The sequence below is a fragment of the Mobula birostris genome, chromosome 20 (genome assembly GCF_030028105.1).
Source record: "Mobula birostris isolate sMobBir1 chromosome 20, sMobBir1.hap1, whole genome shotgun sequence".
NCBI lineage: Eukaryota > Metazoa > Chordata > Chondrichthyes > Myliobatiformes > Myliobatidae > Mobula > Mobula birostris.
The window spans coordinates 6,571,894-6,596,341 of NC_092389.1; the positions used below are offsets into that span (position 1 = coordinate 6,571,894).

Here is a 24,448-nt window from a genome sequence, read left to right on the forward strand (position 1 = left end):
AGATGGACACTGAACTTACAATTTACTTCACTATTGCCTTGCACGTTATTGCTTCCCTGCACTGCACTGCCTCTGTAACTGTAACACTTTATTCTACTTTCTGATATTGTACTACTTAGTACTACCTTAATACACTGTGTAGTGAATTGATTTGTATAAATGGTATGCAAAACATTTTTTCCTTTTCTTTGGCATGGCAAAACATTTTTTTCATTGTACCTTGGTGCACGTGACAGTAACAAACCAATTTACCAATTCAACAGAAAACATGGAAGGGCTTTTTTCTTTACCAGCGATAAGCTGAGGTAAGTTATCATTGATGTACATCAGGCAATATGCGCTAGCGTTCCGTGACCCTCCATATGAATCTCTCTGCAGCTCTTCCCATGACGAGACAGAGACTGAGACATCATTGTACTTGAGCCATATTTTCTTGCTGTGGTCATAGATGTAGGCCCAATAGTGTCCAGCTGAAGCCTGACCTTCGTGCACAAGCACTGCGTGAAGCCGATAAGGAACCTAGTTGGCAGAGAAACATTCACCAAATTAACAATGTCTTAACAACACTCCAGAAAACTTATTCCACCAGCTTCAATGTAATATAGCTGACCCCAAAATTATTCATCAACTCTGAGACACAGTTCTGGGTTCTGCAGCACTGCAACTCGGCATGCTGTGATACAACATATTTCAGTTGTTTCTTATTATCACGGGAAGGGAACTGGAAACTGGACATCTGTGACATTATGAGGCAGCAGAATCAGATTTAATATCACTGACATACAGTATGTCATGAAGTTTGTTGTTATGCAACAGTACAGTGCAAATTACAATAAGAAATATATATCAAAATTAAATTAAACAAGTATTGCAGAAAGAGAACAAAAATAGTGAGGTAGTATTCATGGGTTGGTTCACTGACTGTTCAGCAATCTGATGATGGAGAGGAAGAAGCTGTTCCTAAGATATTGAGTGTGTATCTTAAGGATCCTGGTTGAAAATGGTTACAAAACTTTCCGCCTTATATTTGGCTCTCAAGTGCCGTGTGTTATCATTGAACATATATGTGTATACTGACTGGCTGCATCACAGCCTGGTATGAAAAAACCAATGCATGTGAACGGAAGATCTTACAAAAGGTAGTGGATTCAACCCAGTACATCACAGGTAAAGCCCTCCCAACCATTGAGCACATCTACATGAAATGATGCTATAGAAAAGCAGCATCCATCATCAGAGATCCTCACCACCCAGGTCATGCTCTTTCCTCACTGTTGCCATCAGGTAGACGATACAGGTGCCTCAGGACTCACACCACCAGGTTGAAGAACATTTACTATCCCTCAACCATCAGGCACTTCAACGAAAGAGGATAACTGCACTCATCTATTAAGATTTCCCCCAGAACCAATGGTCTCACTTTAAGGACTCTTTATCATTTATTTTGTGCTCTTGTTATTTATTGCTAATTTATTCATATTTGTATTTGCACAGTTTGTTGTCTGCTATGCTTTGGTTGATCTTTCATTGATCCTATTACAGTTACTATTCTATAGATTTGCTGAGTATGCCTGCAAGAAAATGAATCTCAAGGTTGTATATGGTGACATTTATGTACTTTAATAATAAAATTTACTTTGAACTTTCTCCTCTTCCCACCAGTCCTCAAATGCTCACCGTAACATCATTGGGTGTGACAGGACTTCACTGCCACCTGGCTCCACGATTAACTCCAGATCATTTTAGACCTGGTAGGGGAACACAAATACCTACTGTGCACTGAGCCATCATTAAGGACCCTCACCATCTGAGATATGCCCTCTTCTCATTGCTACTATCAAGGAGAAGATACAAGAGCCTGAAGACCCACACTAAATGTTTCAAGAACAGCTTCTTCCTCTCCGCCATCAGATTTCTGAATGGACAATGAACCCACGTACACTACCTCACTTGTTGCTCTCTTTTTTGCACTAGTTATTCTATAATTTTATATATTTTTTAAAATTTATAATTTAGAGTACTTTTTGTATTGCACTGTACTGCTACCACAAAATAACAAACTTCACAATATATGTCAGTGATAATAAACTTGTTTCTGATTCTAAGTCAAAAATGAGCGAAACCCACATTATTTTCTATGGCCATTTTCTGTTTGTTTTACACTCAAGATTCTCAAAGAGCAAAACTGTGTGGCACAGTAGCACACTGCTTTACAGTACAGGAGACCCAGGTTCAATTCCCGCCGCTGCCTGTAAGGAGTTTGTACATTCTCCCCGTGACTGCTTGGGTTTCCTCCGGGTGTTCTGGTTTCCTCATGCAGTCGGCAGGTTAGTTGGTCATTGTAAATTGTCACGTGATTAGGCTGAGATTCAATCAGGGGATTGCTGGGTGGTGCAGCTCAAAGGGCCGGAGAGGCTTGCTCCACACTGTATCGCAATGAGTAAATAATGATGACTGTACCTGACACATTAAACTGTCCGTGTACATTTGTTCAATTGAATGTTTGATCTGTGTGATCTTGTTCTTCAGATCTTAAATGGAAAAAATTAAGAGACTGTAAAAGATGCAACTCCATAAGTTCATTTAACTGACTATTCTTTCCAACGGTTGCTGAGATTTCTGTCTCTCATACACACACAAAAACTCTAGGACACATGTACACATTCCAAAATACATACACACAGGCAAATGCCTATATACACATTTTGATTTTCCATTTGCTTACCTGCAATATCATGCTCGACCTCTGCCCTCCAGCGCTGAAGGCAGTTCTCCAAGAAGGTAAGCTCTTCGGCCGTGATGTGTCGGGGTGCTGGGTGTGCAGGCATTTCCATGGGAGGCTTGGTCTGGGTGAAAGGCTTGTGCAAGGTTGCACGCTGCAACTGGGGTGTGCTTGTGGGGCTTGCACTTTCAGGCAATTCAGCATTTGTTAATTCTGAGTGACTGAAAAGGGGGAAAAAAAATTAACTACAATCATTGATGGGGAGGTAGCAGCCTCAATGCAGAAACATCCCTCAGGAAGTTCAATGGCATCCAGAATGAAGTAATCCTAGTAACTACTGCAATGTGTAACATCCACAAGGTGTACTGCACAGCCTAAAGCCATGACCTCCATAAACTAGAAAGATACAGACAGCAAGCCCAGGAGAATACCATTAACCAGGTTACACAGCTAACCACGACTTATCCTTCGAAAAGCCGGTACTCATCTTTAACACAACACCAACATGAGACTGGACAGAACATAGACAGAGCCAGGACTTATACTTAGACAAAGTAAAGGCATGTCAGATGTTACTTCAACACTGCTGGGTCAGAAACCCTAGAACTTGCTGCCTAACAGTATTGTTCTGCATCGAATGCGGCAGCTCAGGAGGAAGGTTCATTACTGTACCATATAGCCTACAGTATAATAAGGGACTATAACCATATAACAATCACAGCATGGAAACAGGCCATCTTGGCCCTTCTAGTCCATGTCAAACTCTTACTCTCACCTAGTCCCACCGACCTGCACTCAGCCCATAACCCTCCATTCCTTTCCTGTCCATATATCTATCCAATTTAACTTTAAACGACAACATCGAACCTGCCTCAACCACTTCTGCTGGAAGCTCGTTCCACACAGCTACCACTCTCTGAGTAAAGAAGTTCCCCCTCATGTTACCCCTAAACTTTTACCCTTTAACTCTCAACTCATGTCCTCTTGTTTGAATCTTCCCCACTCTCAATGGAAAAAGCCTACTTTATGTTTTAGTAACATGTCGTTGCATGCGCTATTGGGCACGTATTGAGCTGTACGTGTGTGCTGAGTTCGGACTCTCCAGTAAAGAACCATGAACCTTAGCTCCCGTCTTCAGCGTTTTTATTAACAGCATTGTTGTGTAAGCAGGCCACGTACACAACAAATTGGTGACAAGGTTAATGAACCTACATCGTATCGGAACGCCGTCTTTTAATTGATAACGACATTCAGAAGAAGAGTGCAAGGAACAAGCCAAGGAGCAGGAGAAGGAGGCAGAGCAAGGCCCCGAGTCAGAAAGAAAGCGGGAGCACAGCTGGGGTCGGGAATGTCGGGAGACCAAGAGACACAGTCGGAGTCGCAGCACGTCCAGCCGAGACCACAGCCAGCGCTGACCCCCAGGGACTGAGGATCTGCCTGCCCCAGAAGGGAGATAAAAAGGAGCGACACACACACATCTAGACAGAGTGCACTCGTGACACTAGCAGAAAGGACACGTGAGTCAAAAAGGAAAATAAGGGGAGAACGGGGCTTAATTAACATAACAAAGATGGTGATGATTGGAACCATTACAGCATTTGATAGTGGCATTGAAGACTGGGCAACTTACATTGAAAGAGTGGAGTTATCTTGTGACGCTAACGGTGTTAAGGATGAAAAGAAAGCCAGCATTTTACTCAGTATTATGGGAGCAAGAACATATGGGCTGCTACAGAGCTTGTTAACCTCTGGAAAGACAGCTGACAAAACATTCAAGCAAATAGTAGACACTCTCCAACAGCATTTAAACCCCAGACCACTGGTCATTGCTGAAAGATTTAAATTTCACAAACGGAATCAGAGCAAAAAATGAAAGCATTTCTGAATATTGTGCTGAATTGCGCAAATTATCAGAACATTGTCAATTTGGAGCTGGTCTATCGGACTCATTGAGGGACAGGTTAGTGTGTGGCATGCACTGTGAAACCACACAGAAGAAGCTTCTGTGTGAAAGAGACCTTACATTTGAGAAAGCGCTAAACATTGCAATATCAACGGAAACAGCAGCACAGGGTGCTTCAGAGATACAACAAAAATCTCTGGAATATGCTACGAATAAAATGTCACTGAACAGAAATGAAGGAAAGAAATGTTACTGTTGTGGGAACAGGTCACATGACCCTGATGACTGTTGGTTTAAAGATAAAGAATGCAGAAACTGTGGCAAACAGGGCCACATTGGCAGAGTATGCAAAGCTAGTAAACAGCAGAAAAAGGGATAAAATACAGAGAAACAAAAAACCTCAAAGGAAAATACAACAAGGTACACAAAATGAAAGAAGGCAGTTCTGATGAAAGCAGTTCTAATGAAAATGACTCCGACGAAAGTGAAGTCTGCAACTTCACAGCGTGAAAGAGACAGATGATCGAAGAGTAATAAGGACCATTCCACAAGTGGTGGGCGTGAGACTGAAAATGGAGTTGGACACAGGCTCAGCTTGTGATCTCTGTACACGACTGCGAACAACTGTTTTCTCACATACCCCTGGAACGAACTAAGCTACTGCTAAAGATTTACACGGACAGAAAGTGCGTCCCAAAGATAAAATTAAAGTGACAGTGACCTACGGAGACAAAACACAGCAGCTGAACCTCTACATACTGAAAAATGGAGGACCACCATTGCTGCGACGTGGATGGCTCAGGAAAATACAGTTGGATTGGCACACCATCAAGGCACTAGATGTGTCAACAAAGGAGGGCAGCAAGACTACATCTGAGAGACTGTCACAAATACTTGCTGACTCTGGGGATGTGTTCATGAAAGGAATAGGAACACTTCAGGGCATGAAGGCAAGGATTGAGATTGAGGAAAATGCATGTCCAAAATTTCACAAAGCCAGACCAGTGCCGGTCAATCTAGAAGAGACCCCTCCCCTCCCCCAGAGACTCGAGTTATAAATGGGTCTTAGACCAAAAGTAAAAAAACAGGTTTGTTATAATTTGATATTATTAAGTTACTAAGTAAACAAATGGTCGGCGTTTGTATGTTAAGGGTAAACATATTTGTTTAGCATAGTGCCTCAGTAAAAAAAAAAGTTGATACCCTATTAAGATAAAAGGGGAGGGGTGTACCGTAATGGCTACAGTATCATAAGAGACTACTATGTTTTAGTAACACGTCGTTGCATGCGCTATTAGGCGCGTATTGATCTGTACGTGTGTGTCGAGTTCGGACTCTACCAGTAAAGAACCATGAACCTTAGCTCCCATCTCCAGCGTTTTTATTAATAGCATTGTTATGTAAACAGACCACATACACAACAATTACCGTCCTCTCAATGGTTAACTTGCTCAGCAATAAATGTGGTGATGCTCACATTCTGAGAACAAATTAAAGAAATACTGGTCACAATTTTAGCCTCTGGGCAAATGGTTTCTTTTCTTCCGCAGTCAGTGTCCTGCTCAACTGACTGGAAAATCCTAACACTGACATGTCGACTCACTCTCTGACCTCACTGTTTATCTTGCACCTTAAGACCATAAGACATAGGAGCAGAATTAGGCCGTTTGGCCCATCGAGTCTGTTCCACCATTTGATTATAGCTGATTTATGATCCCTCTCAACTCCATTCTCCTGCTCTCTCCCTGTAACCTTTGATGCCCTGACTAACCAAGAATTGACCAACCTCCACTTTAAATATACCCAATGACTTAGCCTCCATGCCCGTACACAAATTGCATCCCATCTCTACTACCTGACTGGCATCGGCAGGGCCACGTTCGTGTCAGGCTGTGGCTTTGGAGGTGGCGTAATCGTGGCATCTTGAGTAGGAGGCATGCTTGATGGTTGAGTGCTGGCAAACTCCCAGACGTATTGTAGCATGTCTGCCAGAGGGAACCGACTGGGACCAGACCCATAATTCATGTACCTAAAGAGAACCACAGGGGAGAAAACAAATTACATTGTAGTAATGGGAAAATGGTTTCAAAGAATTATATAGGATTTACAACACAAAAACAAAACTTTAATCAAACTGGTCAATGGGACATAGAACAGTACAGCACAGTACAGGTCCTTCGGCCAACAATGTTGTGCCAACTTTTTAACCCACTCCAAGATCATTCTAGCCCTTCCTTTCCACATAGCAGTCCATTTTTTCTTTGATCATGTGCCTATCTCAGAGTCTCTTAGATATCCTTAATTTATCTGCCTCTACCACTGCCACTGCCAGTGTGTATCAAGTACCCACCACTCTCTGTGTGAAGACTGTACCTCTGACATCCCCCTTATACTTTCGTCCAATCATCTTAAAATTATGCCCCCCTTATTTCAGCCATTTCCACTCTGGGGAAAAAGTCTCTGGCTGTCCACTTTATCTATACATCTTATCATATTATACACCTTTATCAAGTCACCGCTCTTCCTCCTTCACTCCAACTATCCTCATAAAACATGCTCTCTAATGCAGGCAGCGTCCTGCTAAGTCAGCTCTACGCCCTCTCAAAAGCTTCACATACTTCCTATTATGAGGAGACCAAAACTGAACACAATACTCCAAAGTGTGGTCTAACCGGGGTTTTCTGGAGCTGCAACATTACCTCACAGCTCTTCAACTCAGTTCTCCAACTGATGAAGACCAACGCACCACCCTATCAACTTGTGCAGCAATGTTGAGGGATCTATGGATGCGAACACCAAGAAACCTCTGTTTGCCCACACTACTAAGTATCCTCCCATTAATCTTTACTCTGTGTGACAGAGCAGGTCTTCCTCCTCCCCACCTCCCCAGAGCCCCGTAATTCCCATTATCTCTTTCTGGCAATGCTGATGTTATGTTTATCAGCTGCACATGTTAGACTAACGCTTTTGTTTGTACTTGCACACTCCAGGACAGGGGGATTCTTTGATGTGTCCTGCTTGTCGTTGCTTCCAGTTTCGGGGAGGGGGCCTGACTGATGGGTTGGGTGTCTTCAAAAAAGGTGCCTGTTTGTGGTGGCACGTGCTCTGTGCTGGCTCAGTGAAAGTGTTCATTTTGGGGATGGGGGTGGGGGGGGGTGGGGGAGAAAGAGTCCTGGCTCCTGGAAAATGGTTAGTTGCGGATTGATTTTGTTGCACAAAGTCATTGTGATCTTATTGTGATAACTGCTATTTGTGGACATTTGTGATTGTGAAGAAGGATGTAAATTCCTGTGTTTTGGTTTTTGTGTCATGGTTCAGGCTCACGGTAACAACTCCCTCCACATTCCAAAGAATGGAATATTCCTCTTCTCCTCTAGTAAAGGAGATCCCAGCTTAAAGGTTCATTTTGGTGTAAATGGTGGGGTGAGGGGGGGGGTTGCAGAGAGGCTGTGGTAAGGTGAGGTGAGATGTGTTACATAACAACATACGAAATAGGAGCAGGAGTCGGCCATCTGGCCTGTCGAGCCTGCTCCACCATTCAATAAGATCATGGCTCATCTGGCCATGGACTCATCTCCACCCACCTGCCTTTTGCCCATAACCCTTAATCCCACTACCATGCAAAAATCTATCTAACCTTGTCTTAAATATATTTACTGAGGTAGCCTCCACTGCTTCATTGGGCAGAGAATTCCACAGATTGACCACTCTCTGGGAAAAGCAATTCCTCCTCATCTCCATCCTAAATCTACTCCCCCGAATCTTGAGGCTATGTCCTGCCTCTATCTTATCAATCCCTTTCATAATTTTATGTTTCTATAAGATCTCTTCTCATTCTTCTGAATCCCAGCAAGTACAGTCCCAGGCAACTCAATTTCTCCTCATAGTCTAACCCCCTTATCTCCAGAATCAGCCTGGTGAACCTCCTGTGCACGGCCTCCAAAGCCAGTATATCCTTCTTCAAGTAAGGAGACCAGAACAGCACGCACTACTCTAGGTGCGGTCTCACCAGTACCCTGTACAATTGCAGCATAACCTCCCTGCTCTTCAATTCAATCCCTCTAGTAATGAAGGTCAACTTTCCATTTGCCTTCTTGATAGCCTGCTGTACCTGCAAACCAACCTTTTGTGAATCATACACAAGCACTTCCAAGTCCCTCTGCACAGCAGCATGCTGCAATTTTTTTTTTTTTACCATTTAAATAATCTGATCTCCCATTTTTCCTTCCGAAGTCGAAGACCTCGCATTTACCAACATTGTACTCCATCTGCCAGACCCCTGCACACTCACTTAACCCATCTATATTTCTCTGCAGACTCTCCATATCTTCTGCACAATTTGCTTTTCCACTCAATTTAGTATCATCAGCAAACTTAGATACACTATACTCAGTCCCTTCTTCCAGATCGCTAATGTATATCGTGAATAGTTGTGGGCCCAGCACCGCCCCTGCGGCACACCGCTCACCACTGATTGCTGACCAGAGAAACACACACGTATCCCAACTCCCTGCTTTCTATTGGTTAACCAATCCTCTATCCATGCTAATAAATCAACCCCAACTCTATGCATCCTCATTTTATGGATAAGTCTTTTATGTGGCTCCTTATCAAACCCCTTCTGAAAATTCAAGTAAATAATGTCCATCTGTTCCCCTCTATCCACTGCACTCATTATATCCTCAAAGAACTCCGGTAAGTTTGTCAGACAGGACCTGCCTTTGCTGAATCCACATTGTGTCTGCCTGATGGATCCATTTCTTTCCAGATGCCTCACTATTTCTTTGTTATGATAGCTTCAAATATTTTCCCAACTACAGGTGTTAAACTAGCCTACCTAGTTAACTAGGCAGGTAACTAGTTAATTACCTAGGTAACTAGTTACCTGTCTTTTGCCTACATCCTTTTTAGAACAGTGGTGTGACATTTGCCATCTTCCTATCCGCCGGGACTTGCCCAGAGTCCAAAGAATTTTGCTAATTTATCACCAAAGCCTCTACTATAACTTTTGCCATTTCTTTCAGTACCCTGGGATGCATTCCATCAAGACCAGGGGACTTGTCTTTCTTCAGGCCCACAAATTTGCTCAGCACTACCTTTTTAGCGATAGTTACTTCAGATGGATGGTTTGGAGCTGTAGGCCTAAAGGTCTGATGGTATACATCTGTATTTTCTCTTTTTGACATTTTTTGTTATTTTGCTATTTTTTGTACTGTAAATATTTTTGGATTTTTTCTGAAATGTTTACCTCTGGCATACCATTAATATTTTTGCACTGAATGTGCTTTTGCAGACTGCCATCTGAATTTTAAAGTTTTAAAACCTTCATAAGGGCACGTGACCCTCACCAGGATCTATGGTGTGACACTCTGCCTTCAAGTTTGACCTTCCAAAGTGAATCACTTCACATTTTAACAGATTGAACTCCATCTGACATTTCTCAGCCCACATCTGCATCCTATCAATGTCCTGTTGTAACCCTTGGCAACCATATATACTATTCACAGCACCACCAATCCTCACACCATCTGCAAACTTACTAACCTAGCCCTCCACATTCCTATCCAAGTCCTTTATAAAAATTCACAAAGAGCAGGGATCCCAGAACAGATCCCTGCAGAACACCACAGGTCACTGCCCTCCAGGCAGAAAACTCTCCACCTACTACCACCCCCTGTCTTCTGAGAGTAAGCCTACTCTGAATCCACACAGCCAATTTTCAGTGGGTTCCATGCTTCATGTCGTTCTGGATCAGCCTACCATGAGACCTTATCAAGTTTTATTTATTTATTGTAACAGTATTTAGAGTTACAGCTTGGCATAGGCCCTTCTGGCCCTTCAAGCTGCCCCTGATAACCGCAATTTAATCCAAACCTAATCATGGGACAATTTATAATGATCAATGAAACTACCCGGTACATCATTGGACTGTGAGAGGAAACCCGGGGAAAACCCACCCATTCCACAAGGAGGACGTACAGAGACTCCTTACAGAACGGTGCCTGAATTGAACCCTGAACTCCGGAATCCCTCAAGCTGTAAAAGCGTCACGCTAACCGCTACACTACCATGGCCGGGATTTAGAAATGCCTTACTAAAATCCATATCTACTGCTCGATTTTCATCAAATTGTTTTGTCATTTTCGCAGGATCCAATCAATTTCTTGGTCAATTAGTCTTCAATAGAAAAATCAATAGATTTTGGTTATCAATGGGATTCCAAAGCACCTAGAGTCAAGGTAAGTAAAAGGGGTGAGATGTGGATAAAACATAGTTTGACAAGATGAATTAGCAAACAGGCCTAAGGCTGGAATAACCTCAGCGCTTCCTTTAATTTTCCTACCTTATTAATTTTAGCATGATGGTTCACACAATCCTCTCAGTTTGTTCTGTCAGTACACTGGTCATGTAAAACCGCATGAAAGAAATAGCACAGGGGTTCCCAACCTATTTTTATGTCACGGATTCCCTATCATTAACTGAGCAAGTTAATTACAGGAGGAAATTTAATTCAAATTAACCAGTCAGCAGGGGAAATTAAACCTGTTTGTTGCAAAATGATGCCACACCCAAAGGATGATGGGATATGTTATAAAAGATGCCAAGGGTAGAGAACAGTGTTGGATTGAAAACAGAATCCAGGGCTTCAGTAGATGGAGAAGGGCCTGGTTTGTTCTTGGAAGAAAACATTTCAGGATTCCAAGATTATTTATTGTCATGCCGAATGAAATAATTGTTACTCCATGTCCAGTGCAGCATACAATAACACACTAAGATAAAGAACACAGTAATAAAAAAACAATAAATAGAAATACATAAGATAGCTTTCATACATAGACTGGTTGTATGTCCATTAAGAGACACTAGGTACAAGTGTCTGTACATAAGGTGACTGACAGGAAATGATAAAGTAGTGATGGTGGTGGGAGGTGTGGAAGGGTGGGTTAGTGGGTGGAGGTGTTGATCAGCCTTAGTGCTTGGGGAAAGTAACTGATTTTGAGTCTGGTGATCCTGGTGTGGATACTACACAGCCTCCTCCCTGATGGGAGTGGGACAAACAGTCCGTGAACAGGGTGGGTGGGATTCTCATGATATTGCTGGCCTTGTTCCATGTTCCTGATGGCGGGCAGGCTGGTGCCATCAAGTCAAGGTAACTTGGAGGTGTTCAGGATAAAGGATAGCTTGAAAGCATGAGTAAGGAAACATTGTTTCAGATGGCAGGAGAGGAGTTGGCATAACCAGAAAGGATAACAAGCTTCATCCCTTCTGCATCTCTCAGTGACAATTCTAAGTCAATACACTTGAACCCTCGCTAATACAAAAATCAGAGAACTTTCTCTTTCGATAAGTCTGAAATGACTAACTTGTCAATGAGTGATGAAAGCATCTGTATCACATTGAGCTTACTGCACGGGTTTTACCACAGCTCCAGTTTCCTCCCACCTTCCAAAGGCCTGCAGGATGGTAAGTTACCTACACTGACCACTCTGAATAAAGCAGTGCAGGTAGCCTGTGAGAAAATCAGGGTGGGGTGGGGGTATTGGAACGGGCATGGGAGAAACAATAGCTCTCAGGAAAATACATGGATGATCGATGGGGCTCCTTCAGGAACCAGTATAGGCTCAATAGGTTAAGTAGCCTATGTATTAAGAAAAAAATTGACAGAATTATGGAAATAACCTTTCTAATCGCTGCAGGAGGACAGCTGATTGTTCTTTGAGCTTCTTCACCTCTTCCCTTCTGCTGCGAGTCAGTTCCTTGTTCTTGTGTAGATACCTATGGATACATAAGAAAAAGGTGCAATGCAAGCAGATTTTCAGTGCCAAGTGAGAATACTTTACCAGACACATGACAATTATGATCTATATTCCTCCAAATCTTGCATCCTCAACAGAACATACTGGCTTTGGAGAGTGGGACATGCTTATGCACTTTCATATCATAGTATGTGAAACTGCAAACCACGTCCCACTACACAAAGTCAATATTAACACCACGTGGTGGTTAGTGTGACATGACTACAGCTGGGAGAGTTGGTGTTCAGAGTTCAATTTCAATGTTGTTTATAAGGAGTTTGTACATCCTCCCTGTGAACAAGTGGGGTTTTCTCGGGGTGCTCCGGTTTCCTCACACAGACCAAACGTGTACCAGTTAGTAGGTTAATTGGTCATTGTAAATTCTCCTGTGATTAAGCTTGGGTTAATTAGGTGGGTTGCTAGGTGGTGCAGCTCGTTGGACCAGGAAGGGCATGTTCTGTGCTGTACCTCTAAATAAATAATATATTCCTTCCCTTGAACCACAGAAACTGCAGATCGTTTTATGGTGAATTGCCTTATCCTGTACAATTTATAACAACATTAACAGTTAGACACTAATTTAAAGACAAACTTTGCTTAAATCTCAATAGCAATAAAGGCTATCACAGGAAAGAAGAGTAGATAATGGGGTCTAGCAATCAAAATTTCATTTAATAATTAGCTTGAAAGGTGTAGTAGTACTACATTATCACCAAGATGCAAAAGCATCATGAAAGACTAGTGTAGATTAAACCATGGTGAACACCCACTTCCTGAAGGACAGTAATGAACCAGTTGTTTTAAATAGTGAAGCTTTAAACATCAATGCTCATTAGCTGAAACAGACTACCTCCTGATATAGTAATATCTAAATACAAGCTCCAAGTTACTAACCCATCCTCAATTATCAGATCTTTATAATTCGGAAATAACTTGCCTTTACAGAGAACTTTTTACAGCTTTTGAATATCCCAAAGCGCTTCATAGCCAGTGAATTACTTTTGCAATAGGTCACCTGTACTGCAGAGAAATACAGTTGATAACTCAAAGACACCAAACAACAAGAAATGAGATCCGTGCTGGTTCTTGGTCAGGGCACCAGGGAAAAATGTAGTTGTTATTCGATAAATATCTATCGATGTCCACCAGGGTACGTGAGAACCAGATTCCAATTGTTTCACCTGAAAGATGGCATGATGCTCCCTCAGCATACATCACTTTGGATTACAAACTCTGGTCTCTGGTGTGGCTTAGAAATTATCTTTCTCCCAAAGGCTGGCATTGGTTTAAACATTTGGGATGAGGGAGTAGGGTTTGGGGAAGTTAAAATGGAGTATAGCCCCAGAATCGTAAGAAGGTTGCAACAATGAACTGGAGTCTCAATTCCAAGCAGGAAAGAAGAGATTTTGCAATATTATTCAAATTGCTGTTTTATTTTGGAATTTACATGAGAAACCAGAGATTTACTGAATTCCTTCCTGCCTCTTGGAAAGAGGCATGTGGCACCTCAACACAGGTACCAAATCACCTTTTACCCGTACTTTACTGGTTGTATGCATGTGAGCGGGTATAAATGAAACAATCTGAAATAGTTTCACTTGGCTAAACTTCCATTCCCACCTTGCTATCAGCACATGCAACACTGAACATTCCAAATTCACCTGCAACAGCCACATGAAACGTAAATCACCATCTAACTGTTGGGCTTCTAAGCAAACATCAAAGATTCATTAAGTAAAAAGTGGAGTCAAGTGAAATTGGAAACTAGCATATCTCTACTGTGTCAAAATTATCTGATAAATTTAATGCAAAGCGTGCATTAAAGTGTAGGAAATAGACTGGTCTGTCATAAATCAATGCAATTTTCTAACAAATCTCTCAACCTTGCAACAAGATTCCAAATTATAAACACAAAAGATTCTGCAGATGCTGAAAATCCAGTCATATACACAAAATGATGGAGGAACTCAGCAGGGCAGGCAGCATCTATGGAAAGGAATAAAAAGTCAACGCTTTGGGCCAAGATTCTTCATCAGGGTTGGAAAGGGGGCAGAAGGCATTATAAGGGATTCCGGATATACCATTTTAGCCCCATCTCATAGACATATCATGCAACTATCTCAACTTTTGTAATACATCTGGTATAACAAATGACTATGCTTCATAGTGAAAATACATCTGTAGCATTCGAATATATTCTGAATTTATAATATGAATCTTACTTACTCTGCGCCTGTGTTATAAATCAAGCTGCAACATCAGAAGACCAACCTTACACATAATTTGGATATTAAAGACCTGTGATCTTTAAGGTATTGTAAATTATAAATTGGTTTATTGTTGTCACATGCACCAAGGTAGAGTGAAAAACTTTTGTTTTTCATGCCATCCATACAGATCATTTATCAAAATAAACCAATCATTAATTCTCCATAAATATTTTCTGCTGACCACCGGTTGAACCTACCTGTCCATATAGATGATGTGAGGAAATTCCAGTTTCTTGTGAATTTTTTCTGGCCTTCCCAAGGATTGATTGAACTCAAATCTAGAGAGTTCAAAAGTCAGCACAGGAGGCAATTTTGTGAACCAGTTCTGGAAAACAAAATGGCAGAGCTGAATATCAGAGTTTTAGTGAGAACTGAGGTTAATTTGAACACTTGACAATTGAACTTGTCCATTCATGGATTAAACTTAAAGGTTAGTAAGGAATAAACAGAAAGGAAAAATAAAATAAATAAATAGTACAAAAGAGCAACGCAACCTCTTTGCATTATTCATTTTTTTATTGTAACTTAAAGTAATTTTTGTTATGTTTTGCACTGCACCGCTGCCACAAAACAAATTTCAAGACATATGTCAGTGATAATACACCTGATTTTGACAAAGCTCATACACAGATATTGATTTTTCACGTCTCCTCTCAAACTCGATGGCACTGAAAATCTCAGACATTCTGCACATGACAAGGTCCCTTGAAATAGTAATGAAACTCATGTTCATTTACTGGATTAAAAAGGTGATGAGAAGAGAAAAGAAAATGAAAATATGGATAGAGATAAATCCCGGTCTTGAGAGGCCCCAAAATAAGACATAATTTCCAAGATGGAAGACAAAATATTGGGGCCATAACCAAGCTGTTGGGACTTTCCTGCATTTTTCCAAGAAAATCTAGACAGAATATTTCCCAGATGGCATCTTCTCTTATGGAGATGGACTGTCACCATGGATAAGAGCAGTAGCAACAGAGGCAAGAAGATGTGGCACCTACTGTTCTTTTCTTATTCTCACCTCTTGGCCAGATCTCACTGACTGATCTGAATGCAGAGTCTCAATCTCTCCAACAACCATGGCTCCTTCCAGACACTCATGGAGATCATTAAATCCGTTAACCTGCAGAGGATACTGTCCGAACGTTTCAATATTAGAGAACATCTTGCCTGCAAAAGTGACAATAGGACAAACAAGACTGTAAGATGGCTTCAGGTGGCATAGCTGATAAAAAAGAATGGCACCACATAAACTCATATTTCGCAGGGAGTACATTTTATAAAAGATATTTTTCACATTGACAAGAGTTAAGAATTGAAACAACTGCATTGTTGAAGAAAGTGAAGTATCCCAGTTCATGTTGGAAAACCTATCATTAACTTTTCATCATAACGACACTCCTTTTGTATCTGACCAATACAAATAGCCAGGTGCACTTTTTATAGACTTTAATAAAACCTTTATCTCACTTACATGGGTCCATTTTAACCTTCAGACATTTTAGGTGCCATTCCCCATTAAGAACAAACATGGAGCCAGGTCTTAATGTAGTATTTATTTGATGATCTATTTTCAAAATCTGACAGAGATTTTGGGAATGTGGACAACCAATTCTTAAGGGAATACAGAATAAATTTTATCAAGAATAAACATCATGGTATGAATGAAGAAATGCTTCCGAATATTTTTTTAACTTTCACTAAAAGTATCAGGGAAGGTTCCACAACATAATGGCATGACATGTTATCATTGCTGATCTAAAAGTGAGTTGAAGATTGAATAAGACCAAAAGGAAATAATTTATTTTACAATGCACAAATCTTTTAAGTTACCAAACGGAGCCTATTTGAACTGCACGATAATGCTCTACTGAATAAACTTTGCAATTTGCTGAAGAAATTGCCAAGTGAATGGAATACAAATTACATGTAAAAAAAAAAGAATCTCCGTGATTTATCATAGTGAACCAATAAATTAACAATCCCAATGAGTGTAGTGGTGTCACAATAAATACGATTAAAATGGGCACTGTATCATGCTGCAGTTCTCTACTCCAGCTGTATGAAGGTAAAAAGCTAACAAATAATTCTACAAAATCAACAGAACTGGAGGGGGAGGGAGTAGATAGACTAAATGAAAAGAGACTGACACTGAAGGTGTGCTAAAAGATCATCAAGTTTAAAATAAACTGTGCTTTCACTTGGCCACGGTGTATGAAAGGAAAGGATCTTGTTCATCACATTTGGGGAATGCCACACTTCAGTATTAATGAACTATCAATTATCGGCTCCTTGGCTTCTTAACGTGGCTCAGAAGTGAACCACCTCCTATGAAAATGAAACTCTCACTTTCACATCAATGAGCTCTATAGCCTTTCCCATGAAAAAATACAGCAAAGTAACAGGAACGCCAATGAAATGACCTATACTGGGCTTGTGACTTCTTGAGCTGAGTCAAGTTCATCTGGCATAAGGGTCTTGTAGGAGTCATGAATCCATTCTCCATCTGCACTTGTATTCAGTGTTGCGTGTTTATTATGTGTATTATGGCAACTTGTTACATGAATATGGGAGCGGGGGGAATGCGGTAAAAGCAAAGGGAATAAGTTATCTATTCACACTTATTTCATAGCCGTTTGTGGCTTGGGACCAGGGGCGGTCGTATTTTTTGCTGACTGCTGAGGTAACGCTCAACAATGCTAAATATTGTTTAGCTTACACTTGGGTAGCCTTCAGTTTCATTGCTTCAAGACTGTATGCTTGCTAATTGCTAAAGGATTCGACTCCTTGGAATAACCATCTCAGTGGAGCTGAGGGCGCGCCATGAAAATATTACAACTCCATAGTGGTCGCAAGCTAGTAGCAGTTGTTTAGTTTTGCCACTAAATTTTGTCAGCAAAAGCTTTTGAGTTATACCAAATGAACACTCATTCGCTATGTCCTAGAAATTAGGAGCACTGCAGCTTGGAGCAGCTTGTAGCAAGTAACGGCCATTTGCTGATTCATGCTATGTATTTGATTTTCGAACACAGTTTTTAATGGTCATCATTGCCGTGTCCAACTGGTTTGGACTGAAAAGCTATATAGTAGTGGTTGCCTGAAGATTTTGCCCTTGGTTTTGTTGAAAAGCTGAAGAATTGAATTGCTTCCATTGTTGAAAAGCTGAATTGAATTTGCCGTTGCTTTGTCTGGTTTGCGCACTTAGAAACAACATGAGTCCAGCTGGAAGCAGTGACCTTGAAGCCAAGACAAAGAGAGAAATTAAACAAACATGCGATGTTGATGGGCAGTTTGTTGGAAGAAATGAAAATATTTACAAAGCCAACGAACAGGCTGTGATTACATACAAAGGTAATGAACTGCAGTATGGCGACACTGACGTTTCAGATGATAAAAGTCTAAATGCCACGCTGGAGGCCACAAGGACCCGAAAGGAAATAACAAGCATGGTGATGCAACAACAACACAATGCATCTCTGCCTAAAAGAGAGAGTCACGTCTTTGCTGGTGATCCATTGCAGTATCATTCATATATGAGGACTTTCAAGAACAGCATTGAAGGCAAGATTGATGATTCTGGTGGGTGTGGCCATTTTCCAGAACAGTTCACTGGAGGTCACCCTAGAGAGCTTGTCAAAGATTGCCAGGGGGACAGCCTGGAGCAAGGATATCTAAAGGCCCAAGCTTTACTACAGGAACATTTAAGTCATGAGCACAAAATTGCTGTGGCATACATGGAAAAGGCTCTTTCTTGACCGCATATCAAATTGGAAGACATAAAAGCTCTTCAAGATTACAGTCTTTATCTTAAAGGCTGCTGCAATGCCACAGAAGACTTGTAGGACATGTGTGAGTCGGACGTACCTGCTAATATGAGGATTGCTATAAACAAATTGCCTGATAAACTTTGGGAAAAATGGAAAAAGAGGAAATTGGCTGTCTATGAACTGCAAGAAAGATGCACCCACAAGATTATTTTCACTGATATTGTTGATTTTATTGAAAGGCGAGTAAAGATTGCTACACACCCAGTGTTCGTAAAAAAAATACAATGCCTACAAAAATAGAGGCTATGCGGTAGGGAAATTCCAGGCAGCTTCTAGAGTAGGTTACATGGTCAGCACAACATTGTGGGCTGAAGGGCCTGTAATGTGCTGTAAATTTTCTATGTTCTACATCGCTGGCAGTAAGCAAAAGCGTGAACAAAACTGGATCACAAATACATTCTAAAGCTAAAGAAAGCAGCTTTGCTGCTACAGTGGAATGTGAAGCTACAACTGAGCTCGGAACTGATGAAAAGGGGGCTGATTCAAAACAAGCTGAGAGAGAATCAGACACAGCAGCAAGTAACACCCTGGTATCGAATGGCTTTATGGGAGCTGGCGATCATGACTGAAAACTTCCGATAATTCCAGTTCAGGTGAAGAGTAACAAGACAGTGGTTATTTATGCTTTCCTAGATGACGGAGGTGCAGCAGTGTTCTGCACAGACAGCCTCATGAACAAGCTGAAGCTGACAGCAAAAGGAATTACACATTCTCTGACGCATGAGGGGTCATGAGAACGCTATGAGTAGCTACGCCATTTCAGGATTGGAGGTGGCTGGTTTAGATGGTGAAAACTTACTGTGAACTGCCTAACATCTCCACACAGGAACGTATGCCTGTCTACAAAGGAAACATTCCTCGTCAGAGAGATGGTCAGGAATGGTCTCACTGAAGCAGACAGCCAGAAACTGAGCTGCTGATAGGGACGAAGGTGCCGAAAGCACTGGAGCCACTGCAAGTGATTTGCAGTGTTAACGACAGATCCTAATGCAATCAGAACAATGCTGCGTTGGACTGTTAATGGACCACTGAAACGAGACGTGGTGGTGGAAGGGACTACACTCGGCCAGCACCGACAATTAACGGGATTTCAGTTTTGCACTTCGATGAGCTTTGGCAGCAGCGATTCAAGACAGAATTTCCCGAATGCAGTCAAGAGGAACAAGCTGCTTTGGCAGAAGAAGAGTGCCATCCAGGATAGGCCACGTACCAAAAAAGGACATTTAAGATTTCATGTCTCCTGTGTTTTGGCAGCATGTAGTTGTAATTATTATAGTATAATAATTGGTGGGCTGGGGTGTAGGAGCCATGTGTCTGTTCTCTATCTGCATTGTATTCTGTGTTATATGTTTATTATGGTAACCAGTCACAAGTGGGGCCACGGTAAAGAGAAGGGAACAAGTTATGTGTTCTTGCTTCTTTCATGGCTTGGGACGGGGGCGGGGGGGGGGGGGGAGAGAAGTCACATCTTTTGCTGACTGCTGAGATAACGCTCAACAGCGCTAAATATTGCTTAGCTTACCCTTGGGTAAGCTTAAGTTTCACTGCTTCAAGATTGTATGTTTGCTAATTGCTAATAAAGGATCGAATAAAGGATTTGACTCATTGGAACAATCATTTCATTGGAGCTAAGGGCTCCGCAGCAGTCGCAGGCTAGTGGCAATTGATCTTGAATTAGTTTTAGTTTAGTTTTGTCGCTACAGGTCTTATAACCAAAAGAAGCAAAGTTAAAAGAATCAGCCCACTAGGTATGTTTCATGCTCCTTTGCCTCCCAGCACCTAAGGATCCAAATGTCATTTGACCTTCCTAATTACATGCAATTTACAAAATTAACAAAATAAATGCAACCTTTTAAATTATCTAAATTATTTTATGAACTCTGTACCGTCATGAATGCCTTCAGCCAAAAATGTGCCATAGAAGAGTTCCACCATTGGATTTTGCGTCGTTTTGCATGAATTTCTGTAGCACACAGAGGACAAACATTTTTAAGCACAGTCATAGGCTTCCTTTTAATGCAGGGGTTGTCAACCTGGGGTCCACAGACCCCTCAGTTAATGGTAGGGGTCCATGGCATTAAAAAGGTTGGGAACCCCTGATTTAATGGTTAATTGAGAGAAAATACAAAATAAATGATTTTCACAACAGGCACCTGAAGAAATAGAAGACAATGGCATTAAAGGGAAAATGGGAGTCTGGATATTACACTCAGTGGTCACTTTATTAGATGCTTCACGTGCCTAATAAAGTGGCCACTGAGTGTATTGTTCATGGTCTTCTGTTGCTGTAGCCCATCCACTTCAAGGTTCGACATGTGTATGTTCAGAGATGCTCTTCTGCACACCACTGTTGTAATATGTGGTTATTTGCGTTACTGTCAGCTTCAACCAGTCTGGCCATTCTCCTCAGACCTCTCTCATTAACGAGGCATTTTTGCCCCGCAGAACTGGCGTTCACTGGATTTTTTTTTTTGTTTTTCACACCATTCTCTGTAAACCCCAGAGACTATTGTGTGTGAAATCCAAGAAGATCATCAGTTTCTGAGATACTCAAACCACCCCATCTGGCACCATGGTCAAAGTCACTTAGATCACATTTCTTCCCCATTCTGATGTTTCATCTGAACAACAAATAAACCTCTAACTATGGCTGCATGCTTTTATGCATTGAGTTGCTGCCACATGATTGGCTGATTGGATATTTGCAGTGACGAGCGGTGCACGGTGTACCCAATAAATTGGCCACTGAGTGTATGGTTTGACAGGCCGCAGACAACAGGTGACGGAGCAATATATACAGTGACAGCCTGACGGGAAGTGCTGATTATATATTCGCAGAAACTTTGTAAAGTGACTGCAAAATTCAAGAGAAGTTTGAATAAGTACATGGCTGAGAAGGGTATGGAAGGCTATGGTCCAGGTGCAAGTTGATGGGACTAGACAGAGTAGATGAGCTAAAGGGCCCATTTTTGTATTGTAGCACTCTATGACTTTAATTATAGCTCTAGTAAAGTTAAACTATAAAACATTCATTTGCCCCAACTAATTTTGTACCAATCTTTTCAATGATTTGGAGAAAATTATTGGCGACAAGTGCATGATGATGATGATTCCTATTCAAATGTTTTGTTTTAAAATATCAAGTTCATATTAAAGCAGAATCTGCTGTCTGCAAGGTTCGTCTACTGAGTGTTTTTACGACAGTGAGCATTCAGGTGCAAAGAGGTACACTTACTGACTGAGGTTAGTAAGTTGTGGACATGCTATGTTGGTGCCTGAAGCATGGCAACACTTCCAGGCTGCATACATCCCAGGTGGGCTGGTCATTGACGCAAACAATGTTTTTCACTGCATGTTTTGATGTATGTGTGACAAATAAAGCTAATCTTTATCTTGCTCTTTACTTACTTCGTACTTGCTGCCAATTGGAAAGAATCTTCCAACCAATCCAGGAGTTTGTGTGTAAACTCACTCACATCCTGCTTAAAAGCAAAGACAAGAATCATTTCATCTGATCTCCTCTTTGACAGTTGTTCAACAAAACCCAGCTGTTTTCACCTTTAATACTGTACTTAAACAAGATGGAACCTGTCAGAAGACACATCTGCAAAGGCAGCATTCCCTTTGTTGTGCATAGATTCAGTCTGTTGGTTAAAAGTCTACGGGATTCAAATCCGTAATCTTATGATTCGAAGTGTTGACAACTTTGCCAAGCTGCCAGAAGAACTAGAGCAGCACACACACAAAATACTGGAGGAACTCAACAGGTCAGGCAGCATCTATGGAAAAGAGTGAACAGTTGACGTTTCGGGCTGAGACCCTTGTTTGGGACAGAAAGGGAAGGAGCGAGATGCCTGAATTAAAAGGTGGGGGGAGGGGAAAGAGGCTGGAAGGTAATAGGTGAAGCCAGGTGGGTGGGAAAGGTCAAGGGCTACAGAACAACCCCAGTAACAATATCACAATCTAAACAGTCAGCTAATAAAAACCAAAATGCTGAAAATGTTAACACATGTTGAACTACAAACTGGATCACAGCTTAACTTCTTACCCAAAGGGACATCACCTGCATCGCCCCTTTTCTTCTGTGCTCAGACATCAATCACCACCTTCAGAGGTATAAGTGGTAGCAACCTAGCCAAGCCAGGATCTTTCAAACTTCACTCAGCAACTCCTTCTCAAAGATGAAATTGGTAAGCACTTTTCATAACTCCAGTTATGATGTACCAATCAGTGTAGTTATAAATACTAAGATAGCTACGTTATAACTGGAAATGGAGAAAAGGTTACTCAAAATATTTGAGGTATATTTGAAAAAACTTGGAGGCCATTCATTCAGCATTTTCATTTGATGTAATTTGACCATTTCCAAACTTGTTTTATCTCTCTGTACTGTTGTTGGAGGGGAATGGAGTCATCGACACTAAGGTTTTCTTCTTTTCCATTTTTAAGTTGTTAGTTTTGCCCAAGTCTTTTAGTTTAGTTGATTAATTTTGTTTTTCTTTGGGGATGGGGTTTGCTTTTTTTTTGTTTTGTTTTTTTTTTCTTTTCTTTTTCATGATTTTTTTTCCAGTTTTTTTTTGCTTTGTATTATCCATGGTTAGTTCTACATGTTTGGGAGCTTTGTTAATTTACACTACTTGGTTTGGCAATTACTCTTTTTAAGTGTAACAATATAGCTCCTATTATTTGTATTATTGCTATGTTTTGTTTTTATATTTTGAAATTAATAAAGAGATTGAAAAAGAAAGAAAAATATTTGAGGTATGAAGAAATCAATAACACATCACACATGGAACAGACTACATTGCGGTATGAAACAGGACTAGGATATAAAAGCAATGATGATGCTTTATAAGGCATTGATCAGACCACATTTGGAGTTTTTTTGAACAGTTTTGGGCCCTTTGCCCAAGGATGGATGTGCTGGCATTGGAGAGGGCCCAGAGGAGGTTCACGAGAATGATCCTGGAAATGAAAGAGTTAACATATGAGGAGCATTTGTGGCCTCTAGGCCTGTACTTGCTGTAGTTTAGAAGAATGGAGGGGGCGGGGGAGTAGTGTCTCATTGAAATCTACTGAATAGTGAAAGGCCTAGATAGGGTGGATGTACTGACGTTGTTTCAATAGTGGGAGAGTCTAGAACCAGAGGGCACAGCTCAGAATAGAAGAATGTTATTTTAGAACAGAGATTAGAAGGAATTTCTTTAGCCAGAGGGTATCTGGGGAATTCACTGCCACCGTTGACTGTGAAGACCAAATCATTAAATATATTCAAAGCAGAAGTTATAGGTTCTTGATTCGAAAGGGAGTCAAAGGTTACAGGAAGAAGGCTAGAGAATGGGACTAAGAGGGATAATAAATGAGCGATGATCGAATGGCAAGCAGACTCCATGGAATGGCTTAATTATGCTCCTGGTCTTATTAAGCATATTTATATTGAGCATTCTGTATCTAGTCAACATTAAAAATTACCCAATAGTGTCAATTGATCAACAAGCAGGTAGATTATCTCCTGAAGCCTCAACAACTGTGGCAAGTCCACAAGAGAAATATTAACCTCTCATTCTATTCCAGATGGTTTCTGATTCACCAAGCATTTTAACATCTTCTGCACTTATCAGCATTGAACACTTCTGTTTAATTAGCCAGTGTATGCCATGGATGACAGTATTTCCACATGGTACAAACTCACCTGCTGTGCTTCAGCTGACCGAAATGCATCTTTAAGAAGGTCTACTGCATTTGAAGGGTCAACATACTTCCGTTTGGAGGCAACCATCAATGCAAACAGGCAGCGAAGTTCCTGCATAAAGGCCAAGTTTCGCAGCTCCTGTTAAAGAAGAAACACAGTCAGAAGTCTTAAATAACTCACTAGAGTAAATATACTCTGTTGTAAGAGCTGAATAAATTGCTCAACATTGCTTTGCAAG

General features: G+C 41.2%; 1 protein-coding gene across 8 annotated transcripts in view; it reads right to left on the minus strand.

Annotated features, from left to right (window-relative positions):
* The window catches only part of usp28 (ubiquitin specific peptidase 28), a 118,497-nt gene that overhangs the window by 33,644 nt on the left and 60,405 nt on the right, over positions 1-24,448 (minus strand). For 6 of the 8 annotated variants that reach the window (XM_072283916.1, XM_072283915.1, XM_072283912.1 and 3 more), the window contains exons 7-16: positions 24,211-24,348; positions 21,927-22,000; positions 20,405-20,481; positions 15,713-15,861; positions 14,889-15,016; positions 12,306-12,401; positions 6,481-6,654; positions 2,726-2,943; positions 2,461-2,531; positions 291-519 (exon numbers count right to left, since the gene is read on the minus strand). In XM_072283916.1, the coding sequence (XP_072140017.1) occupies positions 291-519; positions 2,461-2,531; positions 2,726-2,943; positions 6,481-6,654; positions 12,306-12,401; positions 14,889-15,016; positions 15,713-15,861; positions 20,405-20,481; positions 21,927-22,000; positions 24,211-24,348 (1,354 nt within the window). The remainder of the gene's footprint in view (positions 1-290; positions 520-2,460; positions 2,532-2,725; positions 2,944-6,480; positions 6,655-12,305; positions 12,402-14,888; positions 15,017-15,712; positions 15,862-20,404; positions 20,482-21,926; positions 22,001-24,210; positions 24,349-24,448) is intronic. The other 2 variants (XM_072283917.1, XM_072283913.1) reach the window with 1 other exon arrangement.